At 42.5% G+C, this 12,238-nt stretch overlaps 1 protein-coding gene across 5 annotated transcripts in view; it reads left to right on the top strand.

Moving 5' to 3' along the window:
* IQSEC2 (IQ motif and Sec7 domain ArfGEF 2) overlaps positions 1-12,238 on the top strand; it is a 322,858-nt gene that overhangs the window by 136,495 nt on the left and 174,125 nt on the right. For 4 of the 5 annotated variants that reach the window (XM_063936555.1, XM_063936559.1, XM_063936561.1 and 1 more), the window contains one exon: positions 8,311-8,406. The exons of the other annotated variant lie outside the window; for it this stretch is intronic. In XM_063936555.1, the coding sequence (XP_063792625.1) occupies positions 8,311-8,406 (96 nt within the window). The remainder of the gene's footprint in view (positions 1-8,310; positions 8,407-12,238) is intronic. 5 annotated transcript variants of the gene reach the window in all.

Genomic DNA, 12,238 nt, shown 5'->3' with positions numbered 1-12,238 from the left:
AAAAAAAGATTGTGCAGTTTCTGAGTAGCCTGAGACCTACTCCTAGCTAGCGATCACTTCAGACTGTTTAGTTCCTGTTTTGACGTCACAAACACGCCCTGCATTCAGCCAGCCACTCCCCCGTTTCCCCAGCCACTCCTGCGTTTTTATCGGGCACGCCTGCGTTTTTACACACACACTCCCCGAAAACGGCCAGTTACCTCCCAGAAACACCCACTTCCTGTCAATCACTCTGCGGCCAGCAGTGCGATTGAAAAGCGTCGCTAGACCTTGTGTGAAACTGCATAGTCTTGTGTGAAAGTATGTCGCGCGTGCGCACAGTGCACCATACGCATGCGCAGAAATGCCGCTTTTTTACCTAATCGCAGCGACCGAAAGCAGCTAGCGAACAACTCGAAATGACCACCAATATTCTCTGGGACATGCTGCATAATATGGTATTTCTAGTCATTAATAATATATGTCCATTACTTTTTCACTGGATAGAGGAATAATACACATCTGTGCCAGTGTAAAATGTTAATTATCAATGTAAAAATATTAAAGCAAAGGGGTATAAGAATTATGGCATCTCAGTGTACGTGTCAGGTAGCTTCAGTACGCAGTGTTCCGTGCTGTTGGGGCGCCCTCTTGTGGATCTTCTAGACAGGTACTTTTAAATGAGCGGCTAAAATTACAAACAAAAAATTAATGATGATGTGTTTAATTGTCTGTTATTTTTATATACAGGTTGAGTATCCCTTATCCAAAATGCCTGGGACCAGAAGTATTTTGGATATCTGATTTTTCCGTATTTTGGAATAATTGCATACCATAATGAGATATCATGGTGATGGGACCCAAGTCTAACCACAGGATGCATTTATATTTCATATACACCTTATACACACAGCCTGAAGATAATTTTAGCCAATATGTTTAATAACTTTGTGCATTAAACAAAGTTTGTGTACATATACACAATTCATTTATGTGTCATATACACCTTATACACACAGCCTGAAGCTCGTTTAATACAATATTTTTAATAACTTTGTGTATTAAACAAAGTTTGTGTACATTGAGCTATCAGAAAAGAAAGGTTTCACGATCTCAGTCTCGCTCAAATTCCGTATTTCAGAATATTTGGATATGGGATACTCAACCTGTAATATCGGCTATGTTTTAGGATCAGTGTTATTCTTGTGTAAGTGGTTTGGCTGTCATATATTTGTTTTTTAATTGCGTAGCCGGGCTCAGTGATTTAATACCTTTTCTAATCACAACACTTTGAAAAGACTCCTATCTGTCCTAAAGTTGATCCATTGCCTGCGTGCAGTGGATCCTTTTTGTGAGCCAAACCAATACAGCCGATCAGTTTACCATAAAAGTGATCATTACCGAGGATGTTTGTAAACCCACGCCATTTCTGCATCCAGTCTGAGAGTGATTGAGGATGGTGTAAGCATATTTATATCAGAGCTTCGGTGCTATGGCTTTGTTTTAACTTCCATTCACTTGTAGTGAGCCATAACCCAACTCTCAGTAAGACATTTGTCCATACACATATAAAGTTATCATAAGATCAGAGACCACTGTACCCATATGATCATTTACAGGACAAGTAACATTGTTACTGTCTCCTACATCTCCTCATTGTTATGTGGGACAATAGTCATGGATCATTTGGACAAAAGAATGGTCTTATATTCTACTATACAGATGTATCCGCATACATCTAGCCTCCATTAGCCACACAGCGTGAGATGCCTGACGTGAGTAGGCCGTCAGGTTCCGTGCAACTCCTAGACGCAACGAGATGCGATTCGCACGCACCAGGAGACTGTGCTGGTTCATTTGAAATGCGACCCTTGTATATTGTGTGTGACCGAATCTGCATACGGAACACAACAGATTTTGTATTGGAAAAAAGCCGCAACTGCTACATTGCACTTTGTATACAGATTCAGAGACTCAGTCGCACACAGATATACAAGTGTCGCATATCAGATTAATCAGCGCAGTAACATAACATAGTAACATAGTATCTGAGGTTGAAAAAAGACAATTGTCCATCGAGTTCAACCTATTTGTGGTCTCCTATGCATGATGATTTGACTAAAATTTCTGACTGATGCTGCTGTCAGCCGTAGCATTTTATCCCTATTTATAGTAACTATAATGCATGACTATGCACCATACCCCTGGATATCCTTATCCATTAGGAATTTATCTAACCCATTCTTAAAGGTGTTGACAGATTCCGCCATTACAACTCCCTCGGGCAGGGAATTCCAAACACGTATTGTCCTTACCGTGAAAAAGCCTTTACGCCGTATTGTGCGGAATCTCCTCTCCTCTAACCTGAGCGAGTGTCCACGAGTCCTCTGTGTTGATCTAACCAAAAACAGGTCCCGGGCAAGCTCTGTGTATTGTCCCCTTATATATTTGTAGATGTTGATCATATCCCCTCTTAGTCTCCGCTTTTCCAATGTAAACATGCCTAGTCTTTCAAGCCTTTCCTTGTATTCCATCGTCTCCATGCCCTTAATTAGTTTGGTCGCCCTCCTCTGTACCTTTTCAAGCTCCAGGATATCCTTTTTGTAGTACGGTGCCCAGAATTGTACACAGTATTCAAGGTGTGGCCTCACTAGTGATTTGTATAACGGGAGTATAATACTCTCGTCCCTAGCATCAATACCCCGTTTTATGCATGCTGTCTTGGGACAGTCTCCTAGTCTGTCCCAAGACACATGTTTGTCAGAAAATATGAATAAGTCTCATGGGACCTGTGCATCGAGGGGGCTGTTTGGCACTACTACAGCAGTGATGTATGAGGGCACATCTGTAGGCTCTCCATAGACCGCAACAGCAACACTACCACCTAGTGCACTTCATTAACTTTTAGCAAATATTTATGCGCTACTTTTGCATATCTCACCACCTGTCCCGTGGTCTCACGACTAAGACCCTTTATTGTATTAGTATTCCAGGGCATGCACCTTGGTAGACTCATATATACTATACTCGGCTGTATTAACTAGAGGAGCCCGTGCCATGTACAGTACTACTCAGGATGATAACGTGATATAGATCATTGTTGGCCCTTCAGGAGTTTTCTCTTTACAGAACTAGATTATAGGCTCAAAAAGGTAAATTTTGGATAGAAGGAAAAAAAGGAGCTTCCTCTAGCTAAATCATTTGTTCAATTTGCCATTTAAAAATAAATAAACAGCCATGATTTTGCTAATTGTGAATTTACTAAGGATCAATTCGCATAGAAGTTGCAATGTAAAATGCGACTTTACACTCTAAATCGCGGCATATCACCATCGGTACAAACATCGCCAAAATAACATTAGTATCAGTGGAAATCGCAAGTTTACTAAGAATCGTCTTTGCAGAATCGCTGGAATTCGCACCAAAATCGCATGCAGTTTTTTTTTTTTTTTGAGTGTGTTGGCAACTATCCCAATCGCACCTCAATTCACCACTTGCAAAAAGCATCCTGTGAAAACCAGTATAATGAAGCCTAAGGCCTAAGCCAATCAGACTGCTAATAAAGGCCCAGCAAGTTACTTGCAGCACTCGCGTTCTGCTCTCAGCCATGGCACAGGTGGGTTATGGAGGAGCCTGGGTGCTGGCAGGGATGTCATGTGGGCTGCAACAGCTGACTGAAAGGACCCAGGACTAACAAATGGAACAGAGGAACCAGTAGGTCGGAATGGTGCAAATTGAGCCATCTGTTAGTTTGTGCTGGCATGCGTCTTTTGAGGCATTGTATTGCGAATTATTGCGCCTTAGTGCACATTCAAGTGCAACTTCTAAAATCGACGTCCCATGCGAAAACTGCAAAATTGATACAAATTGCACACGCCAGAAATTTACTGCATACACCATCGAAAGACAACACGCAAGCCAAAATGCTTGTTAGTAAATGTGCGATTTTTTTTTTATTCCGGTGCTTCTGGACGATTTGTATACTCACCCAAAAATGATCCTTAGTAAAATTTCCCCTGAGGTATTCGTCAGAATGCAGATTATGAGGTCTTTTATGTACTGCCAAATCTGTAACACCCATTGTTTTGTTTTTTTCATATGAGGGCTACTACTTGTCCATGTAGCACATTCAGGGTGCACACCTACTTTACATACCATGGAAGCACCAGTTGGCTACACCTGTAAGACAGTGCCTGCATTTCCACGTTTCTGTTTTTCTCCCACAATAATTACATTTATCCTCATTTTGGCTTAAGATCTTGAATAAAAGTGTGCTGAAATGCGCTCTCATGTAAGTGTAGGGATGAGGCCTGGTTGCAGGATGTCACTGTGCCACCTTCTGCAAAGCTGGTCAGTGCCGATGTAAATGTTTCCAATCCACCCCATTACCTATCGCACAGACTTCTGTCCTGCAAAATTAATATGTTGTATGCCCCTCAGTGGAAAAGTAATCCAGATTTAGCAAGGAACTGCTCTACTCCTGTCCAAACTTTTCCGCGGAAGCCACCAGACCTATTCACATCCCTGGGCGAGGCATTTGTACCCCTCACATATTGGATGAGGTAAACAGTCACTAGTGCGCTGTGATGTCACAAGCTGCATTTTGACTAAAGTTCTTTTAAGAAAAAAAAATTATAATAAAGTAAGTACCATTATTTGAAAGGAAAATTGAACAGATCCTCTGTAGCCGCCAGATTATCATTCTTTGGGATTTATATATGTTGAAGGAACATAAAAACCTGTAATTTTGTTTTATTTGTGGGGTTTTTTTTTTATTACAATTATAATTTTTTTTACCTCACATCTGAGATTCTGTTTCAAAGAGCTATTAACTTTAGTAGTGAGTCATAGAAGAGAGCTGCTCCAAATCTATTGGTCAGGGCTTTGAATGTAATGGAGGGAATGTCAGAGGTAAGGCTTTCTGCAGGGGAAAGGCTTATTTAAGCTAAGAACAGGGTTATGAGTCTGTGTTATCTGCATGTGCTGATATAAGCTGACTCCTTTCAACCTCTTACTGTGCCCCATCCCCACATCCAATGTATATTTGTAGGTACAGCTTCTCTGCCACTGGCAGTTGGGTCATTTTAGATAAAAGGAAAATACCCCCATTTATCAAGCCTTGGAGAGTGATAAATAGCACGGTGATAAAGAACCAACCAACCAATCAGCTCCTAACTTCCATGTCACGGGCTGTGTTTGAAAAATGACAGTTAGGGGCTTGTTAGTTGGTACTTTATCATCGTGCTATTTATCACTCTCCAAGGTTTGATAAATCTGGGCCTAATTCTCATAAGCAATTATAATCTGAGTGGTAGTGACTCGCCCATCATTGTGGTTATCTGCTATCCGGAAACATGGATCCACGGATCCACTCAGATTCTGGGGCCTAATGCAGAGTAGGAAGTAATTTGAGTGTATTGTGCTCAAAAGAAGCGTATACGGGAAAATGTCTCTATTCTCGCATATGCAGAGCCGTAACCATCTCAAGGTGCCTCCCATGTGTGCTCCTGGTTTTCTAGAAGTCGGCATATCTGTGCACTTGCACCTACTGTATGCTAGGTGATGATGATAACACCTCCAGGCAGGCCTTTTACGTGCAGGTCTTCATAGTCAACATTACACCCTCACCGAGCTTTTATCTACGCGAGACCCACTCCAGTATAATCCAATTCCGTCACTTTAATCATAAATGTAGATGAGATGTAAATGTAGATGAGATGAGAATGTGAGCCCGGGTTCTCGTGCACCTATTTAGGATCATGGGTAGTTTAAACTTGTGCAAGAAATCCTCTACAAATTGTTATTCGTTTAAGGGTCAGCCCCCCTGTTTTTTTTAGGTAAAGTGGTAAAGTCACCCAATATCCCCATGGAACAATGTTTGTGACTAAATTGAGACTACTTATCAATTTTCTTCTTTTTCCAAGTTCCTTCCATTAACACATGACCACCCTCATACTGACTATAGAAGAGACTGTCAATGTCATCTACTCACATGGTGTCAATGATCTAATCTCTCTTCCATTTCTTTTTTGTGACCTCTGCCACCATAGATCCACTGATGTATGCTTTGTCAACTCTTCCACTAGGCAGGTTGGATAGTAAGCTTTGGGGAGAGTAATATCACTTGTCATGGTTTCCATCTACACTGCTGTGCAGCATCTGAGTTCCATCCTGCATTGCTATAAACTATCCTGTAGTAGCATCATGTGAATAGATTGGCGTTTCATTGGTGTCAAATCTTATGAGGTTTGTATTGCTCATAGAGCAGGTCCACCCCCCCCACCGAACCACCACCACCACTTTACCCAGTTTCCCTGAACCATCCATTTCCTAACCTGTAGCCAGTTCTCCACTCTCCCATTCTTATCTGTCTCATTGTTCATCTCTCTCTCACTCTCCTTCCTTTATTGTGTGTAATGTAGTTGCGGCTGAGTCTCTTGTGTCTTATCGGGTTGTACGGCCTTAGCTTGTTGTGCATGCGGTGTGCTTGTGGCTGTAAGTGCAGCAGGTTTATAATGAGTCTGTTATAGGTGTTTGCTTTTGGGGTGCTGTGTTTGTGTAGGGTTTTTTTTTTTTGGGGGGGGGGGGGGGTCCTTTTTTTCCGATTTACTGACAGCTTTATAATTGGATGGAGGATGGTGCTTGCATTACATCCAGACCTAAAAAGTACCCCATTACCATCAATGAGCACCCCACCGTTATGCATATGTAGACACCTGTAGATACAGTCCTGTTTACATGGTAGATAGCATCAAAGGGTTTAAATAACCATCAATCAGATGTTAAAATTGTGTTTAGTTACCCTCTATGTATACAATTTAAAAAATATCCGGTGTCCTATCCATTGCTTACTTTTTTATCTTAAAGTGAATCTAGCACCTACATACTGCGGAGACGGCCATTTCATGGTCTGATCCAGTAGCTATTACAATGCAATTTATCTGTTTAATAGGAACACCAGTGAGACGCACAGTGGCAGTAGCCATTTTGTGAGCAGAACCAATGTTCATGAAAATGGAGGTCATCTACTAGATATTTTTTTAAATATTGGTTCAGCCCAAAAATGGTGACCACCCTCAGTTTGCAGGTGAGTGGTACACCTTAAGGATTGTCTTAAAATACATTAACTTTTTAAATGTCCCAAAGTATAAAATAAAACCCAGAGAAGCTGTCAAGAGCTAGGAATACTCCTCTAGAAATTACTGGACCTCATTTTTATGTTCTGAGTGGTTATTTACCTGGAGATTCCCATGTTGTGCTCCAAATGTTAGAGTATAGGAAGATCGTACCATCGCTAATAGCAACTGTATCCATTTTGTGGGCAGAGCATGCAGCCTATCCAGCCATTTTGTGTCTAGTGCATTAGGGCAGTCACTGGCTCCTAGTAAATTAATAAGTACCGATTCTATTTAGCGTGAAGTTCCATTGTGACCATTTGCACTGTGAACCTGCGCACATACCGGATTATGCACCTCTATATAACTAAAAGCAGGAACAAGCAAGGTCTTCCGCATGCATAAACCGAGTAGGATTAGCACTGAAACCAAGAAAGCTAATTCAGTCTCCCCCACAGACACAAAATGGCTGTTTCCAGAGTGTGCAGGTGACGGGTACATTATAGTTGTGGGTGTACTCTGACAGTTTTTGATGTCCAATCTATGTCATGCAGTGCTTCTTGGTGACGGCCTTCAAGCCGGTGCTTGGCCGTCTGTCTCCTGTCGCTGCTCCAGCTTTTATTTCCTGTACACCCCATACAAGAGCACAGAGAAAAGCTAGCTGTGAGGAAGCAGATTTCGTTCTAGGCTGGGGCTCTTTTATGTAGTGTCAGCCCTCCATCAGGCACATTAAACGAAGGCTCTATCAATCCGTATAAGTTTCTCAGTCTTCTTCCAGCACCCACTCATTTATTTTTAAAGGTAACAGTAGGTGTGTTTGGTTAAAGTGAAAAGTAGTCAAATATTAAAACCATTAGAGAAAAAAAAAAAGTGCATGTTTCCCTGAACAGTGCTGGTAATGCCCAGCTGTCCCCTAGGGTACATACAGCACTCTTGCTGGTCTGAGCTGTGTGTATGCCTCTTATTTGGGCCCATTTGTCCTGTCTTAGGGTCAACGCTGTCACTGTTGTCTTGTGTTTGAGTTCTGTCTTTTTCTTGACTCTGTGTTTTTTTTCTTTTTCTCTCTCCCTCCCCCAACTCCCCCACCCCCCCCCCCCCACTCTTCTTGTCTTCTCTTTTTTCACCATCTTTCTTACCTTCTTTCCCTTTCTATCTCCCTGACCCCAATTCTCTACCTGTTTCTCTCCCTCCATCCCCCTTTCTCTGTACCCTGTAGGTCTTCCTCGTCTCACACTCTCCACCAGTACTGCTGCCCCGCTCAGTCGCAGCTCTGCATGCAGCTAGCCCCCCCCATCAGGCACACTGACTGCAGGTAAGAGCTAGAGCGGCAGGCTTCACACTGCCCCCCCCCCCCCCATCCCAACACAGACTGGTCCAGTGCCTCTCACAGACTGGGCCGGTGACATCACTTCCTGCACCCATTTCCTGTCTAACCATACATCTGTCATGTTTGTTCTCTATCTCATTAAATCACACATTGCAATTGGGCACCTCTATACCCACCACCCACCTCCTACCATCCCCACCCCGGTAGGATTTTAGATTCCTGGTGTACATCTTTGCGCCAGAGTTCCTGGTGCATATCCTTACACCAAGCACCCTGTCTTAGAGTCATATCCAAGGAAACCTACCCGTCAGCACTAACCCCAAGCCTTTCCCTTGGTTCCCACCATCCTTTGCTCAGTTGATTTATAATGAAACACGTTTTTTGCCAGTCTCTGTTGTGTTGTTGCTTCTGCCTGTGCTCATTAGAGGGTACCCATTACCTATACACAGCAGGTGCAGCCTATTGGTTGTCCAAATCCGTCTTCACGCAACTGCAGCTTATTGCAAGTTGGTAAGTCGCTGAGGCAAGAGGAGTTTGTGGCTGTTGCCTCATTAATGTAAGTAGTCCCTAAGCGAACTGTTGACTCCGCCCATAAAATGGCAGCCTCCATTCCTGTACAAATCTACAACAAAAACAAAAGAAAGAATTATACATTCAAGACAAAATAAGTAGTTGTAGATTTGAGGCAACAATTTTGTGAGCTGCACCAATATTTAGAATTATGCAGCCTTTGATCATAGTGGGCACTAATGTCACATCATCCCTTGTGCACCGATTTTACTAATCCTTGATGAATTATTGGCATTGAAGTCCCATCAGTATTGGTTCAGCTCACAAGATGGCTGACTCCACTGTATGTAGATCATAGGTTCTCAAACTCTGTCCTCAGGACCCCACACAGTTCATGTTTTCCAGGTCTCCTCAGAGAATCAAAAGTGAAATAATTCGCTATACCTGTGGATCTTCTAAAATGTGTCAGTGAGTAATGAGCACATCTGGTGGGTGACCTGCAAAACATGAACTGTTTGGGGTCCTGAGGACAGAGATTGAGAACCACTGATGTAGACGATGACCACATATCAAGGTTCTTTCTTCCCTAAAGTTGGTGCCCCACTGCCATTTCATTTTATTCTCTCCCCAGCATAGATACACACCAGTATCTGCTGTTGTGATGACACTGATAGTGTTTGGATATAGCAGGCCATTGACACTTGAGAAAGTTGTAAAATAAGAGATTCCGGCTTCATTTAAGTAACAACGTTGTGAAAATACTCCTCAGAATTTGGATGGTGGAACCAGGAAGCAAGGTGTTTTCGATTAAATACTTTCAGAAAAGAAACTCTAGTATTATTATTAGTCCTCGTGGAAGCTTCCCGTAGGTGTATGAAAGTCACTTTGCGTATATCATACGTTTGTGTCTAGGCATGTATACAGGAATAGTTCTTATTTAATGCAAATTCCTGACCCTGATGCAAGTTGTCAGGGTATAGCAAACCATGTAAGTGCCCATTTTTGTTGTAGTTCCCCTTTAAATTAAGGGCGTAGTGAGGGCAGATTAATAACAAAATGTTCATAGGGCAGTTTTCCTTGTGATACTGAAATTGGTGAATCGCAAAGTGTAAGATTCTTGCGCCACCTGTAATTTGTCACATTCAGTCTGAACATATCAGAATCTCACATGTGGTGACCTCTATCTAGAATGACAAATACCTTATTGGGACATTATCATGAAACAATGTTTTTTTGTTTTTTTAAATTATAGCCATCGTAAGGTTTCAGATTAATGTTTCTTCTGAATGTTTTCTTTGTGTGGAGTCGCTGTGTTCCCATTTTCTATAAAAAGATAGCGTGTCCTGTGTCACTAAAGCATACTTGTCACCTACACAAACTGCAGGCAGCCATTTTGTGTGCTGAGCAAATATCCATTTACTAGGAAACTGTGACATCCACCAGGCATAAAGAAGTGAAGCAAAATTCATAGGAACGCAGTATGTCAGCCTATTAGCTAGCACTGGCATTTTAGTAAGCGTCCTATACCCCATTGCCATTCGGAGGGCTAGATGGAGCTCTGTCAAAGCATTATTTATCCCATAATTCCTTGCTACTGGCCTGATGTTTTTCTGCTCAGCCAGAGACTTAATGCAGATCTTGTGCAAGTGCAGTTAAGGGGGCAGAGTGCACTGACAACTAGTCCTGGATGACTGAGCAAAAGTGCTTATGAATATTAACATTAAAAAAAAAATAGTTGAAAAGTTTTATTTTGAATATGCTTCTTAGTGGGAGCAATGGGATTGCTACTTGCAGCCATTTTTCATTGGGCTATTGTGTCTCCCTCTTATCCATGGCTAATAGGCGTGTGCGTGAGCGGAAAGACCAATCAGAAGAGGCAGTGAAGAGATTCCTGCGTGTGATTGGTTATCAACTTCCACCCCAATTTAAAGATGTGATTTGCATTTTCTTACATTATAGAATTTGCTTCGCCCAGATAACATAGCTGCGCGTAGAAGTACCTGTGGGCTCAGCTTGGGGACTTCTACTCTATATAATACTGATAATAATAAATGTATTCTTTTCTGGGTCTTTATTCTTGCGTACCCTTGTATGTGGGTCTTCTATGGGTATTAAATGCCCATTCTAATCTCATGCAGGCTGCATTAAGATTACATAGTCCACCCTATACTACACCCAGCAACGGGAGACATTGAGGAGAGGGGGGGATTCCTGTTACTGATAAGAGGCGTTTGGCCCTGGGTGTTACCCATTGATGTTTCAGCACGCCATCTTATCTTATTGCCACAGCACATTAGCTCTCGTTATTTGAGTGACTAGGACAGAAGACTGAGCTGCTGTGCAGCATTATCACGGTGGCTCTGCACTTTTTTTTTTTTTATTCTTCTACCATTAGCTGTACTATAATTGTCTTATATTTAAAACTCGGAAACATTTGTTTCATGATCTTGTCCCATTAATTTGAGACCTGTATATATAAATGTGTATAATTATTATAGAGTTTTTAGTAACGTCTACTTAACAATAATAAAAGGCACTTCTGATGGTTTCAAGCTTATAGTCACCAGTTGGGTTTAGCTTTAGGCAACCTGCAGCTCTCCTACTGTTATGGAACTATAATAGCAAGGTATGCTGGGCCTGGTAGTTCCATTGCTGCTGGAGGGCCCAAGGTTTAATCCCTCTGCTGTAAGGCAATTGCACTATTCTCTGTGCCACTGAAGTCATTTCATGAAGCTCTTATTAAAACCTACTCTAGATCATCCAACTGTGCTCATCCACTTCATGACATCCTCCGTTATCCCAAGTTCCTCCTCACCGGTGTCTCCAGCCTGCCTTTGCCGCATCTCATCCTCATCTTCACTGGAATTTTACTTGTTCGTGATTTGTGTCCTGCTCACTGCCGTCATTTTCATGAGTTATTTCATGTCTCCAAGTTTCTCTGACCACAGACTCGCTACCATCTGTCACCTTGCTCTGGAATCACCCCTACATCTTTACCTCCCACTCTGCTCCCCGTGTGTGTCTCTCTGCAGGGGTGGTGATGACGATGAGGAGGAGGTTGTCCATCAGTTTTGCTGCCCTGCCTCTGAGTGCAGCAGTCCGTCCTCCAGGTAACATGGAGAGACTTGGTCCCTGCCTCCCACTCCCCTGGACTTCTGCCATCTCCCCCTCCTCGTCCTCTGGATCACAGGTTACCGTCGAGGCTGCTCCGTGCCTTGAAGGGTGTTCATCGGAGAACTATGACTGAGTACGGACCTTATATGCTTCAGCATGGATTCAGCACTGACCACTTTCTCAAGGGGAGGGG

This window comes from Pseudophryne corroboree, chromosome 8, assembly GCF_028390025.1.
Source record: "Pseudophryne corroboree isolate aPseCor3 chromosome 8, aPseCor3.hap2, whole genome shotgun sequence".
Taxonomy (NCBI): Eukaryota; Metazoa; Chordata; class Amphibia; order Anura; family Myobatrachidae; genus Pseudophryne; species Pseudophryne corroboree.
This window is presented reverse-complemented; position numbering and strand designations above follow the sequence as displayed.